Here is a 19,061-nt window from a genome sequence, read left to right on the forward strand (position 1 = left end):
CCTGGAGGAGACACCAGGAGGCAAAGCCAGACATCTTGTTCAATCTGCATTCAGTTATAATTTCTGCAAAATAACAGAACCCAGTCACCTGGTCACCATGGAAGACAAACTATCTGCAGCATCTCCCCATCTCCCCCCGCTGCACGCTGTTCCTGTACTTGATATGCCAGCCCCATATCCACCAGGCAGATGCTTCTTTGGAAATCTCCAGCTTTGGTTTTGGAAAGTCAAGAGCCTGTTTCAAAAGACTGACAAACTTCCCTGACTCCAAGGCCAGGTCCTCCCCTGTCTGTGTGAGGATTTAGCCTGGCCTCAACCTCTTCAGCTGCTCACGAGAAAGAATTTTAAGTGAAACATTTGCCTTTTATGTGTTCCCTGCTTCTGCAGGTATATATGTTTTGCCATCAGTTACATAGGGTCTACATGGGAGCACCTTCACACCTTCAGATTCGAGGTTACAAAGATTTTCAAGTGTTGCAGGAGGTCCCTGACAGGAGTAGGGACAGAACTGGCTGGAGGATATCCAACTCTGTCTTCAGGGTCACATTCCAAAACAGGATCCCACAGACTTTTCTGCAGCACTGGAAAACCAGAGCATCCAAGCATCTTGCCCACAGCTAATCAAGTCAGCCTGTATTTTCAAAGCAGTGTCACTTCACATGGACTTTTACAGCCAGGTATCAGTTGGGTGAGTTTCTCTGCAGATCAGGAGAGAGCTGTGACTGCACTAAATCAGGATTACTGCAGGCAAAGGCACATTTCATTTGATCAGCTGTGAGTGGCACACCCCAACCTCCTTTCTCAGCTGTGTCAGTACTCTGATTGCAGTGACATCCACGCCTCACAATGTTGTGACAATCTATTGCTCTATGAATAAACAGTATTTATCCTGTGGGATTCTCTCAAACACAAACGCTTTAAAAAATTACACATTTGGCTCATGCTAGAAGCTGGAACTTCAAAGGATGACAAGCAAATTTCTGGGCCTGAGCTCCTTTTAAATTGAGAGGAAACTGCATGAGGAATATGAGGATTGCTCTTCTAATGAGATATGCTAGTGGGGATTATCTTCATTCTTGGATGTCAATTAGTTTTCATGGCATTAAAATACTGCAGCCCATTTAATGAAAAAACTCATCTCTTTCATTGAGGACATGCTAAGAGGATGGGTCTGGAGAAAGACAACTGCACCTAAAGGCCACCATTTATCCAGTTTCACTAGCAGAACCAAAATCCTTTCAGAAACCTTGTCATATGCAGTGATCATGGCAACGTAAGGGAAGATGGAGCTGCACAGCTGATAAATTTTTGGATCATTCTTCCACAAAAGTGGAATGTGACCGTCACCACTTGTGACCTTAGCACATGGTATCAGTGCAAACTGAGCTGCACCGAAGAGACCCTGTGTGGTACAGATGGGTGATTTCTGTAGCATGGGCAAATATCTTTTTTTTAGCTTTTCTGTATTTATATAGCACCTCACACTGTGGGGTTTTGTTCATGCCACCTGCTTTTAGGCAGTGCAGAAACAGCTGCTAGAAACTGACTTCTAGTCTTTAGTCAAAATGCTTTCTTCATTAAAAAATCCAAAGAATTTACAGGGTGCTTTTGCTTGAGAACCTTAAAAGTTCAGTCCAATGCTTCTTGAATTGTCTTTCTTAGCCTTCTTTAAAAAAAAAAAGCAAATTTTCTTCACTTGTAACCCTCATGTCTTCAGAATCCTTCTAGCTCCTGTTTTCCAGTGATGTATCTATTCCACAGAAATGAGGCCAAATATTATACAGCCAAACTGAAAAGAGGTTTAAAATAAGCCTACAAGGCATGTCGTAACTGTTAAGTGATATGAAAAATACATGCACAGACCCTGCTGTGGTCTTCTGGAAAAAGCCTTGGGCTACCTAATATAAATCCTCAGGGCTTCTGGATACACTCACAGGCTACAGAACAAAAGCAAAGAAACTACCAAACCCAAAACAAAGTCAAACCCAAAACAGAGGTGAGAGAGGGATGACCAAGTTTAAACCATTTCCCCAACATCCCAGGTTTTCCATAGAACATTTTCCCATATGCTGCTCACACATACCTCTCTTCCTCCCCATCATCCTTCTCTCAGTTTGTTAGATCAGGTGGCAGAAAACTTGATTATGCTGCAATACAAAATAAGTTCAAAGTAATAAAATAGATAAATAATTAAATAACTAAATAAATGTTGTACTTGGGGCCTAGGGGCAATTTTTCCATACTGCATGAAGTTAGCATGAAGTGCCACTTCCTAGGTCCTTCCCTAGTAGCAACTCGCTGGTACTGCTTTCTTCAAGGCAGGAAAAACAAGTTAGCTCCTGCAATTCCACTGGTAAATGTCTTCATGGGAAAGATGACAATGGTGGGAAACAACAGGCACATCCAGAAGAGAAAGCTGGAATTTGCCTAATAATGTGGGTACCACTACCATTTTTAGTCATAAGCTTTCATTTCTTTGTGCTGCCACTTCTCACCTGATAGTCTGTCAGAAAATGATCCGCTGCACTCCAAAACTGACCATTCCAGATGAATTGGTTGTCAAGCTAAAATGCAGCTTTTGGACCTTGAGCAGGGGCACAAGCAGCCCTGACATGATTACTCACGGCTTTACAAATTTGGCTATGACTAAACCTTCTCCCAGCCTCAGCTGTCACCAAATTGCCTTGCTGACAACAGAAACAACCTTCACATCCCTGGGCGCCTCCTCTTCTACAAGGGGGGAAGTAAGAGCACCCCAACACCCTCCTGACCAGACCAGGAGTCCTGGACAATGAACAGTGCCCAAAATTGCCAACACATCCCTCTGGGCTGGCTTTTGGAGGATTAGCATCACTGCAGGACTGGAGTTCCCAGGCAATTGATGCCCAGAGAGCAGCTGGAAATGGCTGGAGAATCTCACCCTCCAGGCTGGGCACAGCTGAGCTGCACACCCAGGTGCTGCCCCAAAGAAAGCCCTTCATGAAACAACCCCTGCCAATACCCCCTGCTCTTTTTAACTCGCACTGGTTAATTAACCTCTTTGGTGAACTCTGGGGCCTCTGCAGTAGAATATAAAACAAGACAGAAATTTCTTTCAGCAAGTGAAGTGTGGACTTAAGCCCTTGTATTTTGAGTACGGCTTGTCATTAAGCAAAAATTACTTTAACAGTTGCCTTTGCACTGCAAATAATTGCATTTAGGCCATTAAATTGCCCCATTCAGTGTTTCTGCCTGCTTTTTGTCAACTGTGTATGTTCCATTTAATATTTAAAGACTGGGGTACTACTCTGGCTTATTCAGTAATTAATTTCTTTAAATATTTATAGCACTTTGACTCTCAGCAAGGGTTCTGTTTGGTAAGAACAATAGTGTTCTGTGGCTGATAGTGTCATGGAAATTTCAGGGGCAAATTTCCATTTTGTAAGACAAAAACATATAGATTTCTGCAACAGACTGTAATGATTTCAGAATAAACTTTTTATTACTGAACAATGTATGTACTGAAAAAAACATCTAATTATGCCCTTGCACATAATTGCAGACTGAAAACACAGTGCTATTTTATGACAGTAATATTCACACAGCAAAAGGAATCGCCTGAGAAATTTTCCATCACCTTTTTTTGAATCACCACTGGCACAAAGAACAAAACCGAATTGCAAAAAAGCCTAGGAAAGAGAGAGCAAAACCTACAAAATGCACGAGGATATTGTGCTAGCATCTGTTCCCCTTAGAATATCCTTTTTTCTTTTGCATACCCCAATTTTAGGACTTTTAGGCCCTTTGTGTGAAATGCTGCATATTTATCAAAAAAGCTTAAAAGGCTTAACCTTAAAGGCAGTCTTAGGAAAGGAAAATACCAGGAAGATGCTCCATCTGTGTAAATTTGTCTAGTAATTCTGATGATGGGAAGGTGATCCAAACAGGAAAAGCAGGAAAAGAGACCCTGAAAGAGGACTCTGCTCCCCTGGAAATGAGAAGGAGCAAGCCACAGTGGATGGCTTTGCCAGCACTTAGGTGAGGCACACTGAGCCTGCAGCATGTCATGTCCTAGCTTTGGGAAAAATCAGCTGCAGAGGCACCCCGTGGGAATGGGAACAGGAGGAAGTGGCACAGGAGACAGTCTGACACTTGTCCACTGCATTTTCAGCCTAATTCACTGCCGCTTTTGGAAAGACTCCCCCAGCCCTCAAAATAGCAGTCTGTCTCCTCATCCCAGAAGAATATTTTTTTCCTAGTAATTCACATGCAAGCAGTCTCTTCTTGAACACCAGGCAGGTAGCATTAACACTCACAGAGACAGAACCCAGCCACGGGACTTGCTGCTCTCACACGTTCATCATGTGCTGCTCAGCTTGTCTCAGGGATCCGTCAGACCTGAGAAGATGCAAAAACAAGGATCAAAACCAAGCTGGCCTCACAGAACATGTGCTGAGCCGCTTCTTAAACAGGGGGGCCTGGACCACAGATGCAAAATCTCTGTTATTGTTTGAACCTCTAATTGCAAGGTTTTGCAGGGAAGTGCTGTTAGGGACGTGGGTGTAAATGCCCTGCCCTTTCACTCTTTCTCTGAAGCTCTCAGATACCCCAAACAAGCTGCTGGCAACTTAGAAAAAACTAACTGGTGGAAGTCACACTGGAAATGTGTTGCAGGGCACAGCAATTCCACCTCAATATCCTTAATTACAGAATCATCCAGCTTCTCTGGCCGGGAGGTGCTGGTTTTAGCACCATTCCTGGCTCATCTCACAGCAATGCAGATAACACTGGAGAGGGATACCTGCCCTAAGGCTGACTGACATTTCCCATTACAAGAACCTACATCTCAATGCAAGTGAAAGTTAGTTTGGTTTAAACTGAAGGTGAAATTTTCTATGATGGTTGCTCTTTCATTACAAGACTTTCCCTCCCAAGTCCCAACATCTCAAACAAACAGGCCATTGCAAAGGCAATTTAAAAAAAGGTTTGACCTTTCAGCCACAAGTTTTCTGGCTTTGGTTAGCTCCAGCTACTGCTTTAATCACATCTTATTATTTCATACTCTGTGTGCTATGTGCCAGATTTTACTTTTAAGGAAGAAATGCTGGCATATGTTATTGCCTAATCAATGTGAGGGGGAAAACAGTCATTAGGGAAAGCCTACAGAACAGGGTATTTTTAAAATGAACTTCTGTGTTGTGGGAAAACATATGCCCCACAGAAAATCACCAATGCTCAGAAATGAAATGGCCTCATTTATATTGCCTGTCATATACCAGTTTTAACAACCATATGTCCTGATATATCCAGGCATACCAAAGCACCTTAAACTCCTGGGGGAAAATCCCCTGCTGATGTAAACAGCCCCATTCACTTCACTGAGGTCTGCTCAGGTACCTGTGGCAGTAGCTCAGCTCTCCCTGGCTGCCTCTGGGCTCCAGGACTGGGTAGGTCGCTGGCATGAATCAGCACCTCCCACCAGCAGCAGTGTGGGAGGGAAAATAAAAACGCTGTCAGAGTAAGGAGCAGAGGGGCTATGGATACCAAACGTCCTGGAGCAGCTCCAGCCGAAGGAATGACTTAACAGCAGCAGGATTCGGCAGGGATGACAGAAGAGCTTGGATCAGGCATTTATGCAAGGGAATACAGGCAGCACTCTCATCCTGCCAGACCTAGTCCTAGGCTGAGCCTAGAGGCCACTCCAGTGGCTGTGTGCAAGGGCAGGGCTCAGTGCCTGCAGCAGTACAGCCACTCCTCTGAGGCACTCGGGATGCAGAACACCCCACCCAAAGCACACACACCTCTAACAGACCTTGGGTGGGATTTGGATCTGGGCTGTGCAGCAGGGAAACCCCTGGGCCATGTCAAGTCCTCATCACGTCCTGTGTTCCTCCTGCTTGGCAATGGGAGATCAATTTTGGCCCTACGGGACTGATTCCCCATCTTCTACTTCACTTGCACACTTTGCTTGAGGATCTTGTGGGAACTCTGAGCCCTGAAAGGTGGTGTAGATTTTCAGGTGCTGTCCTAAGTTAGGCTCAAAGAGCTGCTCCTCAGCTGTGAGCCTTGAACAAACAAAAGGGAAAAACCCCCTTGGGTTTGTTCTGCAGTGCAAGCCCCAAAATGCCTTTGCTAAAGCAGCCTCCAGACACAGGGGGATGAAGAGAGGTGACAGCAACTGGCTTTGCAAGCAGAGGTAAGAACCACCAGTGCTGGGGAGGCCAACAAATTGGGGAGATTGGGTGAGTTGAAACCACAGAAGTGTCAAAACTAAGCCAAGTGCAAGCCAGGGAGAGAGGAAAGCAACTCTCAGGAATAAACTCAGTCTTGGATTATTGCACAGGCTGGGGGGAAATGGACAGAACATGGGATATTTCTGTATGGCTTCATACTACTCTTGTACTTGCCATGCAAAAAAGACTGTGTTTTTACCTTGAGGAAGCCAAGGATAGACACATCCATGATCCACTGGAAGTGAGCAGTACACAGAAGGAGCTGCAGCTCTCCTGATTCTGAGGGGTGCAAACTTCTCAAAAGACTGCATGTTTCAGCAGCACAGACATTACCGTGTCCTCTGCAAGATGCCAGCCAAGATTTGTAGATATGAGTCATAATCCAAATTTTTCAGCTGCATCCAGCCTGTTCTGCCTACGTTGGTCCTTAAAATTGAACAGTTTGACACTTTCCTCTGCTAGTATCTCTCTTCATGCTCTTTCAGCAGCCACCTTTTCTCTGTTTTGTCATTTCAAGCTTCTTTTCCATCAAAACCCAGTAGGGATGTCTCAAACATCAGTAGCAGCACGAGAAAGAGCAGGAACTTCCTACTGCTCTGCAAGCTTTCTTTGTGGAAATTGCACATCTTTGGCCCTTTTTTCCCCCTAAAATAATTTTTTAAAAGTCTGAATAGGAGACCAGATGGTTTTAGAGCACCTAAAGCACTGACCAATTCATCAACAAACCAAATACAGCAACTAAAGGGATTCAGATGCAGACCTCTGATTTCTCCATCTCTTTCTTCATGGGAGTCTATTTCCCTTAAAATGGCAGTTAAGAGGTTTTGCACAGCAACTAATTTAACTGTGTGGAACAGCACAGATGCTGGCAAAAATTAAAAGCAACAATATCTGATTCACACTGAAGACATTCCTTCCCTGTACATCCTTAGCAGTATCTCCCAACATCTGTCAATACCAATGCCCCTATGGCTGTGAGAGATCCACGGGGGTTAAGCACTGTGAGCTGGCAGAGGGGCCAGTGATGTTACTGTAATTACTGACAGCACATTCAGGAACATGTTTGCTTTTTCCAGCTGTATCTGCATCTCTAATACCATTCTCTATAGTTTTGCCAGCAGGATGCTTTCATCTGGATTTTGATACACAAGCACCTGTGGGTTTGTTTGCTACTACAGAAATGATGCTGCATCCTCAACTCCTGTTTCCCCCCTAGCACCCTTAACTCGAGTAATGCTGGGGGAACAGCTGAGGGTCTGCTCCAATATTCTGTGTGCCCTCCAACACATGCACAAGACCTCTGCTATAAAAGCAAGCAAGCAACACACTGAGAAGGACCACCACAAAGCCAAATGTATTGGTTCCACGATGACTCAAGGACAGGAAACTAAACCTCTTCCAATATAAATCTATTTGCAAAGAGAGATTACACTAAGTCCTAAGACTTTGGCCATAACTTGCAGCCAGCTGGGCCTCCTCCTGCTCTGACTGAAGGCAGCAGCCAAATTTCCATTGCCTTTGCTGGAAACACCTGCAGAGCACAGCGGCTGTGCCAATCTGCCAGGGGCATAAGGCAGGAATAGCAGCCCCATGTGGGACTGCAGCAGGGAATGTGACATGCAGGAACATAAACACTCACTCTGAGATCAGGCCAGTGTGGAGTGGATGAGGGGTCTCAGCAGCTGAGCTGGTAAACACTGGATATCAAATACCAAAACTAGTGCGACCACTGTGGTTGCACTGGAGTAACCACAGTGATGTTCACCTTTGAGACCCCAACCACCCTTTCTCTCTTTCTCCTCTGCCCATCTGCTGTCATTTTGAACACATCCCTTCCTCTAGCATTCTGTGCTTCCTTGCTCACACCCACGCTGGAGAACAGCCTCCCCTGTCAGCAAACAACATCACTACACCAAACTGCTCTTTCAGTGGAGAGATCAGTGGGTGGAAAACATGCACAAAGACATTTATCTGCCTGGCTGAGGCAGTAAAGCAACAAAGAAGCCACCAAGCCGGGAGGCTTCCGAGAGAGAGAAGCCTTAAGTGGCTGTGTGTGGGTTCACTGCTTTGTTGCTGACTGACATCAGCCTCTTTGGGCTCAGAGAGATCCGTTTCATTTTAAAGGGAACATTCCCCCAGGGATCTCATTAGCACCATCATGAAAGTCAGAAAGGAACTGAAGGTTCTTGGGGGGCGATGGTGGGGAGGCAAACAGGACAGAAGCACTGTCAGAGAACATGCTCAGAGCTGTATTTTCTCTTTCTCATATACACACACACTTTTTTCTGTCAGAAAAACCCACCTGGCATTGCAATCATGAACTGTGGGGTTATATATCTAAAAACACAGAGCCAACAGGCACCCTGTGGAGGCAAATGTACACAATGAAATCTTAACTTTCCCTCTGTAGGGCTGGGACACACCATGCCAAGGTCATTCAAACAGTCTATTACAGCCAACAGCACTTGGACAGCCATGCCCACCCAGGGGCTGAATTTGGGCTGGACCATTGTTAACTTGTGGTAAGGATGCAGGCCAATTTAAAAGCCTGGTAGGTATAAATGATCATGTTTGAAGTCCCAGCAACAAACACTGCATGACCTCTCCCAATCAGTCAACACATCCCAAGGAGTTATGGATGATTCTTATGCAGTTCTGCCCTTCAGAGCAAGGTGCAAGGTCTGGTGTGGGTGAACCCCTCCATGGAGAGTCTTAAGGTGGTGCTTGGAGAACAATGTGTTTCTAAGGAAGTCACCTCTTTGTGGAGTGAAAGCAAAGCTTCAATGACAGAAACAAACCAGTGTCTTGCTCACTTTTAGTGTGACCCATCAGGGCTATGTTCTGCCTGTGTTTGCTTCAAGAGGAACTGCAGGATGTCATCTGAGAGTCCAGGTGTCCTCCTGTTTTCCAACAAGACCTCTCCTTCAGCTGGCTTGGAAAAACAAGCAGAAGGGGGGTGGTTTGGAAAGATCTTACATCCATCTCTGTTCAAGACCAACTGTGCCATTTGCAGGCAACGTGACACATATTTTGTTCCACCCTTTTGTTCCAGCTCAGAAATCTTCTGTGACAGACACTGTGAGGCAGCCTCGTAGGTTGGATCCTTTCTCTCTGGCTGCTTTCTGCAATACATTTTGTAGAAGCCATCCAGAGAGTCCCTGATGCTGGGATCTTCTGCACCATCACATTCATACCCCCATGAGAGCACAGCATCATTAGGTTCAGAGGGCTCACACAGCCCTGCTTTTGGGTAACATCTCACGTTTGCTTCCTCAGAGCCTTCAGCAGAGCAGCCCGCAGGAGCTGCAGATGATGGATTGCTCTCTCCTGCAAGCAGAGGATCAATGAAACTCATTAGTCACCAGCCATCCCTGTGGCAAAGTCTTTTTCTGTCCCTCTCCCACTGCAGTCTGGCAAACAGACTCTGCATGAGCAAACCAAGTGCTGCTGTGAACACAGCTGGGCTGCCATACGGCCTTGCTGCACAGACTGGTGTAAGATGGGCTGATTTGGGGACTTCACAATTGTCCCAGCCTTGACACTGCAGTAGTACCACCAAGACTGGACCTGCTTGGTGGTACAGATCTGGCTCCTCTGAGTCACACTTCCAAAGAAGTGGAAATTGGAATCTGCTGCTCCTGGGGATGACAGCTGACCCACAAGAAATCTGGTTTGCAGCTGAGATAATTTTGCATCTGTTTCAGTGTTTTTCCTTGTCTCTGGGTCTAATCCTTACTTTTCATAGTTCTCAATTTTACTCCTACAGCACAACGTGTAGTCCTGACCTGCAGCTTTCAGCCAGATTCACAGCCTCTAAACCAACACTGTTCTGGTGACTGCATGGAGTTTCAGAATGAGGACTGCAAAGGGGGACTCTGTGCTTCCCCATGAAGTCCCACTTTTGCAGCCCTGCTGCACTAAATACTCTCCCCACACTCTGATGGAATTTTTATGGATAAAATTAATGCAAAGACCAAGGACTTCTTCTTGCCTAGCTCTTCTCCTCCTTCCCTGCTGACCCACATCTCTGGATAATAGGGCCATGGTTTCCTCCTGCTACAGAGTAATCAAGGGGGATGCTTTGCACTAATTAATAGAGCACAACAGGGACACTTGGCAATGACAAGACCAGGATGATCAGCAAGCTTCTAGGAGGAAGAAGTTCCATGAAGAGACCTTGAATTGGGCTCTGGTACCCAGGTAGTGCCTCTGACTGCAATCTCATCTCCAAGCCCACTGCACCAGACCATTTGCCAAGCACCTGACTCACCAACAAGGAAATTTTCCAGGGCTCAGCCAGAGGTTGCACAGCCGTCATCAGCAAGTTACATAAGCAGGATGCAGGCAGTCAGAAAATAGCTTGGTCTTTTCTAATTCTGTGAAATGTAAAGCAGAGTGCAGTCCTTCATTTTGGTAGGAGACCATGTTCAAAGGGAGTCTCAGTGTGGTGGCAGAAGGTTGTTTTTCTCTCCTGGTACACAAAGAGCAATCTTTCCCTTCGTAAGCAGAGATTCATTAACATGAAATTCAGCTGCCTGTGCTGACACACCTCGTCTCTTTCTTCCTCTCCCTACTTCCTATCTTTGATCTTTCTTCTCAATTGCGCTTCATCTCTGATTAAGCAATTTTAAATAGAACTTTCCCTCCCCTTGCAATGTCCAATGCAGTACAAAGAAAAGCTTGGTGGCCTTCTTTTAATAGTGAGTTATGGCATCAGAATAGCAGATCAGAGAACAGGCCCATTTTTCCTTAGTAACCTCTCAGCCTATACTAAATTAGAACTGAAGCCTCATGCATCTCTGATAATTCAATCAAATGGCACTTGGACTCAGACTCCTGGGGCAATTGCAGACCCCTGTGTTGTGCTGGCTTTTTGCTACCTCCTGCTCACAGCCACATTTTGTGACAGAGCAGCAGCTGCCTCCAGCTACACATACCAAGCCTGCATGACTCGGGAAAAGAAAAATTCTGTTGGTTTTGTGTTGTCAGGGGAGACTTCAGCAATGCTGCTTTGCCTTTCTCCTACTGTCTTAGTTTGGACATTAGGAAAGATTTCTTCACAAAAAGGGTTGTCAAACACTGGAACAGGCTGCCCAGGGAAGTGGTTGAGTCACTATCTCTGGAGGTGTTTAAACAACATGTATATGTGGCACTTGGGAACATGGCTCAGTGGTGGACTTAGCAGTGTGAGGTTTATAGCTGGACTCCATGATTTTAAAGGTCTTTTCCAACTTCAGAGACTCTACTGCATTTTATTCCAAGGTCAGTACGGCCCATAAAGCTGGCATCCTTATGCTGAAGCACAACCCACCCAAGAACTGACTAGTAAGTGTCTCAGGGGTATGTTCTGGGGTTTGCTTAGTCAGAACATATTCCATTATTATTACTGCAAGAACAGTTTTCTTTCAGTTACTGCTTCAGATTTATGCATCTCTATTTCCCAACAGTAGGCTCTATCCTCTTAGTGAATTACTTTTCCAGCAAAGCCTTCTTAAGGCAAGGTAGACAACAGGATTGGATGCCCCAGCCCTGGGAGTGTTCAAAGCCAGGTTGGATAAGGCCTCGAGCAACCTGATCTGGGGGGGATGTCCCTGTCCATGGCAGGGGGGTTGGGACTACGTGGTCTTTAAGGTCCACTCCAACTCCTTAGCATTCTATGATTCTATGGCATGAAAAGTAGGATGCAGAATTCCCAGAACAGATCTATACCTCACAAATTGGTGCCTTTCCTCAGCTTTCCTGACAATTCTCCAATACATTCTAAACTGTGTGCCAAGACTGATGTTTGAAAATACACCCAAACCTTTTCCTGCCTAAAAGTTACAGTAGTTTCACGAATACAAGCCGCACGGATTATAAGCCGCACCCCCGGTGCCTCGACAATGTTGCTGTCTTTGTCAATAGATAAGCCGCACCCCGAATATTAGCCGCACTTTCGTTCGTCGCGAGAATCCGTGCGCAGCTTTCACAAATTGGCCAATTAGTAAGAGGATCGCGGCATAGCGGGCTTTACTGGCTCGGGGCGGGGCCAGGAAGGCTCGGCCCGCTCATGGTTGCCCACGGGGCCGGGTGGCCCAGCTCAGCGCCACGGCTCGGCGGGGCTGGCCGGGTGGTGCTGCCGCCGCCGCCGGGCTCGCTGGCCCCCCTCTCCCGTCAGCACCGCCCCGCTGCCGCGTTCGCTCGCCCGGCTGGCAGGGCTGCCGCCGCCGGGCTCGCCGTCCGCCCCGCTGCCGCTTTCGCTCGCCCCGCGCCGCGCCTCGCGAGCGCCGCACCCGCCCCGCGCCCGCCCCGCGGCGCTTTCGCGGCTCGCGGTTCGCGGCTCGCGGCTCGCGGCGGCGCTTTCGCGGCTCGCGGTTCGCGGTTCGCGGCTCGCGGTTCGCGGCTCGCGGCTCGCGGCTCGCGGTTCGCGGCTCGCGGCGGGGCGCTCGCGGCTCGCGGCGGCGCTTTCGCGGCTCGCGGCGGCGCTTTCGCGGCTCGCGGTTCGCGGCTCGCGGCGGCGCTTTCGCGGCTCGCGGTTCGCGGCTCGCGGCGGCGCTTTCGCTCGCCGGGCGGCGCTTTCGCTCGCGGCGGCGCTTTCGCTCGCCGGGCGGCGCTTTCGCGAGCGCCGCTTTCGCTCGCCCCGCCGGCAGGGCTGCCGCCGCCGCCACCACGCTCGCCGGCCGCCCCCTCCCGTCTGCACCGCCGCCGCGTTTCCTCGCCCTGGCCGACACTGCAGGCCCCTGCACCGCCGGGCTCCCCCACGCTGCTGGCCCCGATTATGCTGGGCTTCCCCCGCTGCCAGGCAGCCCCACCCGCCGGCCTTCCTGCTTCTGCCATGCTCCCCTGCACTGCTAGCCCCAGTTCTCCCGGGCTCCCCCGCCCTGCTGGCTCAGGCTCTGCCGCCCGCCCCCGACACTGCTGGCCCCGCCTCTGCCAGGCTTTCCCACCTCTGCCGGGGCCGGCCGGGCTCCAGCTTGGCTTGGGGCTGCCGCGGGCTCTCACTTCCGTGTTGGCAGCTTTTAGAATTTTGTTAATAGATTAGCCGCCCCGGAATATTAGCCGCACTTCCGGGTTTCCACCAAAATTTTGGTCAAATTGGTGCGGCTTGTATTCGTGAAATTACTGTACCAGTTAAGGTAGAGATCCTTCCTCGATATCCTCTAAAGAGCTGGTACTGCTGTAGAAAGGTGCAAATCTCCTGAATGATTTATAAACCACAGGCAACAAGCACAGTAGCTGGATGCCTGCAGGGTCCAGACAGAGCTTCTCAGCTGGGGTGCACACAGAGCACACATGGACATGTTGTAGGCCAGCAAACATGCTGCTAAAGGCAAAGACAGCATTTAACTCATCCCTTTGCCTCTCCATGCACCTGCACCCCTCAGGAAAGCTGGGATTCTCTCATAACACACAGCAGTGGTGCTTCAAAGCCTAGACCTCTCTGGCCACCTCTCAGCAGCAGGAAAAATGTAGTTTTATAAAACTGCCTTTGTAAAATCCTTCCATGGCAAACTTAACAACACAGCTATCACACACTCTTGTTTGCTTGGCCCAACACCTATAGGAGTCAAAGGAAACATAGCAAGGCTGAAAACTCTCACTCTTTGCCTGCAATAGCATTTAATCACCACAGAATCTGGCTCATTATTTTTAGCTATTTTCACTCATTTACACTACCAAGTATTAAAGGGGGGAAAAAAAGCACCAATAGAAAACCCCCAAAAACCTGGAACAGTCATTATTAATGTTTATTTCATTCCCACATGATGGATAATCATGAGTAAGAATGTATATTATTTCATCTGTTCCTCCACTCCATGCTAACTGAAGTTCAGCATTTGCAGCTAATTAGTAAAAGAGCTGGGGGCAGATAAAAGGATATTCTTGTGTTTATAAACCTGCTGATGAAAATTTAAAAGCTCCATCTGGTACAAGCACATAACCCTACTGCCTGAAGCACATAACCAAATCCTGCTTTGAACCTGGGCCGCTTTCAGTGAGGCAACAATGTAGTAATATTATTATTTGCACTTACAGAAAATGTAGCTGTTTGAGTTTCTGTAGAACTGTGTTCAAGCACAGTGTTCTCACAGATTGCATTACTCCTCTTATCCCACCAGCCTGTCAGGATCTACCTGGGGTGACCGCAGTCACCCACAAGAAAGGGTCTGTGGCCGCCATGAAGTGCTATAACAAGTAAACACAGATGCCATCCCTGAGAATTGCTCCAGTCCTCACCCTGCTTTTAGAAAATCCCTTCTTGCCTCTCCATCAGACATGTCCATATGGCATGGGAAAGCTGAAGAAGAGATGATATTAGCTGGACTAGAGGGGAGCTCCCAGCTGACATCAAACCTGTGCCAATACACATGAGTTCAGGGATGCATCCATCTGCACAGGAGGCAAGAACAGGTCCCATGTGGCAGCTGAACTCCCTACACGTACTGAACACTTGAGACACTTGATGCATAGAAAAGCATATTTTGTTGTTTTCTTCTTCTTCCCACCTGGCTGCTTTCCAGTGGGAGTGCATGTATCATCATGGGAATGCAATTCCTCTCTGCTCAGAGAAGAAGAAATTTTAGGAGAATTTGGCAGGAGCTCTTTCTACCCCAATCTCACAAAGCACTTTAGCCTGCCAGTAATCACATACCTGAGTACTCAGAAATTGCAAATCTAGACATTTGAGGATCAAATTCTATTGTTCTTGCTTGCATTAAGAACATTTCCTCTGATTACGACAGTTAAAAACCCATGTGTGAGCTACTGATCACATTCCTATACATGAGCTGAAATATATTTGCATTATAGGATTTTTATTACAACATTTAAATTGGAATAGCACCAAAAAGACAAGTATCAAGAAAATAACTATCAATCTGTTAAATACTGCACAAACACTTATCACATTGACTACATGACAGATCCTAAAGCCTTTGGTGCACAGTATTGAATAATTGCAGAGATTACAATTTCTCCACCTTGCAAAAAACAGCTATTGTCTTCTTGGGCAAAGGCAAAATGAAATTTCCAATGACATTATCATTCAAAAAGACTGTTATGAGCAAAGCAAATTTGTTCTATGGGTATTTAAATTGTGAACTGAAAGTGAAAATAAGAATATAATAAGCCTTGCTACTTTGCTGTCTCCCTGGTGCCACACAAACCAGCTTTCTCCTGTTGTCTTCTGCAGTAGGCTGTAGCTCACAAGATGGGATCTGTGAGACTTTGCTTTACACATGACATAACCACCTATATTCTTCATTCCCCAGTCCACAGGAGTGGCACAAGTGGCTGTGTCTGACTGCTAAGCGCTGGCCAAGAACTCTGCTAATGCCAGCTGCTCTGACAGGAGACCTAGAGAAAGTGAGGGTGAGCAAAGGGCAGCAAAAGGGAAGAAATTTGGAGATTGGAGTAGAAAAGGGAGACAGAGGAATAGCATCGGGTATGGCCCAGTACTGAGTCAGGCTCTCTGCTTTTTTTCTTCTTTCTGCTGCACATTTGTGGTGTGAAAATTTTGGGGGGGGAGGGCTCAATTTGTGTGAAATAAGACATAAGCAGTTATTTTAGGGAAGGATAAAAACTCTTCCCTTTCAATCTAAACCCCTTAGGAATCTGAAATTCAAGAAAAATAAAAAGGCTGGCAAATAGTAAAGTGCTCTTGAAATGCAATATGCAGGCACAGTGCATTCCCCTAGACACTTTTCCAAATGTCACACTGGTATTAAACTCTGCCCTGCTCTGAGAGCTCACATCCGATGCCTGCTGTGCTGAGCTTTTAATACAGCTGGGAAATTCAGCTCAATGAAAGCTTTCAGAGAACACACTGGTTAAACACAGTGCATTTAATAAACCACAGAGAAAGTCAGCTACAATATGAACTACAAGTTAACACTCCTTATCTGCTGAAGGCCAAGAGACAAACACCACTGCCACCTCACAGATCTGTTTCTAAGCAACCAGGCCCCACAGGCCAGGGCAATAGGTATGGGCAGAAGCAGGAGCAGATCATAAACACCATCACTTACAGCTGTGCCCCAAGAGCCTGAGGAGGATGATACATCCTCAGCCAGGCCCCAGAGCAATGGGCTTGGATATAACTTCTGCAAACAGCTGCTGTGAGTGCACCACCATACAGGGACTTCTGCCATTGCAAGATTGCAGGTGTCTTTGAAGGGATGGGCAGCAGCACTGGGGTGCCTGAGATTTTATTTTCACAAGGTAACTCCTTACCTTGGAGGTCATAATCATTCTAAAAATACAAACAGCAAATTTAATAACTCTTCAAAGAGGTATACTTAGAATGATTTAATTTACATGATCCTTGAGCCAGTAAAAAAACCCTAAAGCATCCTATTAGTCTCAAACACTGCTTAAGATCTAAGGTTAAAGATTCTATTATTTAGGGTAAACCTTCTTTGAAATATAGATAATAATTTTTAAAAACTTACACAGCTGAAAACAACTGTCAGTTGAAGTTATTATCCAGTAGATGAGGGCACCAAGGGGCTTTATTAAATTGCAATTATCTGCTGCTTTCCTGTTACATACAAAGTCTTGGGAACTCAGCCTGACTCACCGTGTCTGTGTAACACTAAAGGCACCAATTTCCCAGAGGAAACTCAGATAAGGCTTCTTGAGCTAATTGCTCAGCTTCTAATTAGGCATTAGGAGAGCACAGGGAAGTGCCTGTAAGAACAGCAGTGCGCAAGCTCACGTGCCCAGGCAATGCTGCTCTGGAGCACCTTCTCCTTCCCCAGAGCCAACACCTCAATAGCTGCTGAGCTCTGACAGACAGCATCCAACACAAGCATCCCCAAGCCAAGCCTCTGCCTTCTCTGTTGGTAAAAATCAGAACTGTCCACCCATGTCAAGCCCCTTATCACCACAACCACAGCACTGCTCTGCCCACAGGCAAGAATCACCGTTTGAATCAGATTTGACTTTGGTCTTCCTGAGAGCAGGAAGATTTTTTAGTAAAATGATGTTTTTTCCTTCTTTTAATCTGTGACTTGCAGTGATTTTTTTTTTTAATATATGGACAGCTCTAATTTAGCCCCAGATGGTATTTGTCTTTAGGCTCATCCTACTTCAAAATAAAAGTCTGGTGCTTGAAACAGGTGAGAAACAATCCGGCCTACCTGATTTTCACTGTTTAAGATTTGTAAAAAAAATTTTATGAAGGAAATCTGTGTTCTATGGTGCCTGAAGAAACTTCTTCACTTTAGTTACATTGCACAGATGAAGCAATTTATAGTTATTTCCATTTATATTTTTTCCAGCCTAGAAATTGTCAATTCCAGATTTGTCTATTCTCATTTTTCCCCAGCAGATTCTGTAGAGTTAGCTCTTTCTGACCCAAGAAGCATTTCCCAAGGAACCCTATTTTACTAAGAGGGATGAAACTCCAGAATTCAGAAAAGCATTTTCTATGCCCACCTCTTCAGCCAAGACCTGAGAAACACCCTTGGGAACCTGAATCATCCAAGAATACCTCACCTAGAGAGGAAGAGGGTCTGAAGACAACGTTCTTCACGGTTCTAAGGTAAAAGACAAGCAGGGAGAAATTCTCCCTGCTTCTGGCAAGGCTCACAAAGGAAAGATACTGAACTTTTACACATTTTGCTGATGTGATCATTCAGAACTGATGAAGTTGTGAGCTGAAATTAAAAGTGGACTCAAAAATCTATCTGCATGAGAACTAGTGACCACAGACAAGACTAGCAAAAAAAAAAAAGATCTGGGAGAGTTATTAAATCATATTTTTCAGGGCTTTGACAAAACATTTCATAGAGGCAAGAATGGGGCCCAACAGGCAGTACAGTGAATACTGTAAACATCATTTTGAGAATGGGGCTGACATAAAAAGAGAAAAACTGCCACTTACACTGAAATATTCAGTAATGGCCACTGGCAGTGACAGGAAACAGCCTTAAATTACAAGTATTATTGAGGAAGTATCACTCTATTTGCAATTATTGAAAAGAAAACCCAAAGCAATATCCTTTCTTTATATACTGAATACTTTGTCTCTCATTCAGTTACACATTTTCAGCAATCAAGAGGACCAATAATCTTCAGTTAATACCTTTGGCAAGAATAAGCAGACAGCTCTCACTGGACATAAATTGCTCAAATCCCAACATCAGTTTACAAAAATTCTACCTTCTGCATCTCCTTGGAGAGTGATGTTTATGACAGTTTGCCTGGAAAAACAGGAAATGATACTATTCATGCAGCTAAAATACAAGGGGAAGAGCCTGCCATGACACTGTTTCTTTAATAACAAGAACAGACTAAAAGACTGACATATTACATAAAATTTAGCAAAATATTTGCTTCATTTAGAGATTGTGTGACCTTGGAAAAGCAGATGGATTGAGGGGTTGTTCAGTGTACTGTGCATTCCCTTGCTATTATAGCACCTGACAGTCCAACTCACTAATCTTAACACCCACAAACAGCTCTGCACACCTGTGGACAGCAATGATTGAGTATCACAGGCAGAAATGCAGTTTCTTGACCAAGAAAATACTACAAATCAAGGTATTTTTCAAGCATCCCTCTTGACTTGTAGCTGAAATTATACTATTTGCAAATACTTTTGAGAACAAAAGAGTTATGACCTGTGCTACTGTCGTTACTCATCTTCATGGAAAGTTGCACTTGGAGACCTGAATCCTGATGTGGAGCTGATGCCTGGGTACCACAGATGATCTACTGTAAAACAGCTGCTGCAGTGAAGGGAAAACACTCCAAAAACGAAAAGAAGTTGGAAACTGAGTCAAATAAGGCAGAGGAAGTGAAAACTCAGTTAAGTATAATTTCCTCTCAGCTTTTAACCCCTCCAACCTACAGACTTTTATGTCT

At 45.9% G+C, this 19,061-nt stretch overlaps 1 protein-coding gene across 5 annotated transcripts in view; it reads right to left on the reverse strand.

Moving 5' to 3' along the window:
• Window positions 1–34: 34 nt before the first annotated feature.
• SHLD1 (shieldin complex subunit 1) overlaps window positions 35–19,061 on the reverse strand; it is a 42,932-nt gene continuing 23,905 nt past the window's right edge. For 4 of the 5 annotated variants that reach the window (XR_004417474.1, XR_004417473.1, XR_004417475.1 and 1 more), the window contains exons 4-6: window positions 4,296–9,539; window positions 2,084–2,147; window positions 35–63 (exon numbers count right to left, since the gene is read on the reverse strand). Coding sequence is in view for 1 of the 5 variants with exons in the window: in XM_033056091.1 (XP_032911982.1) it covers window positions 9,028–9,539 (512 nt within the window). In the remaining 4 variants the exon portion in view is untranslated. Of the gene's footprint in view, window positions 64–2,083; window positions 2,148–3,468; window positions 9,540–19,061 lie in introns of those variants that run through there. The other variant, XM_033056091.1, reaches the window with a different exon arrangement.

This window comes from Catharus ustulatus, chromosome 3 (genome assembly GCF_009819885.2).
Source record: "Catharus ustulatus isolate bCatUst1 chromosome 3, bCatUst1.pri.v2, whole genome shotgun sequence".
Lineage (NCBI taxonomy): Eukaryota > Metazoa > Chordata > Aves > Passeriformes > Turdidae > Catharus > Catharus ustulatus.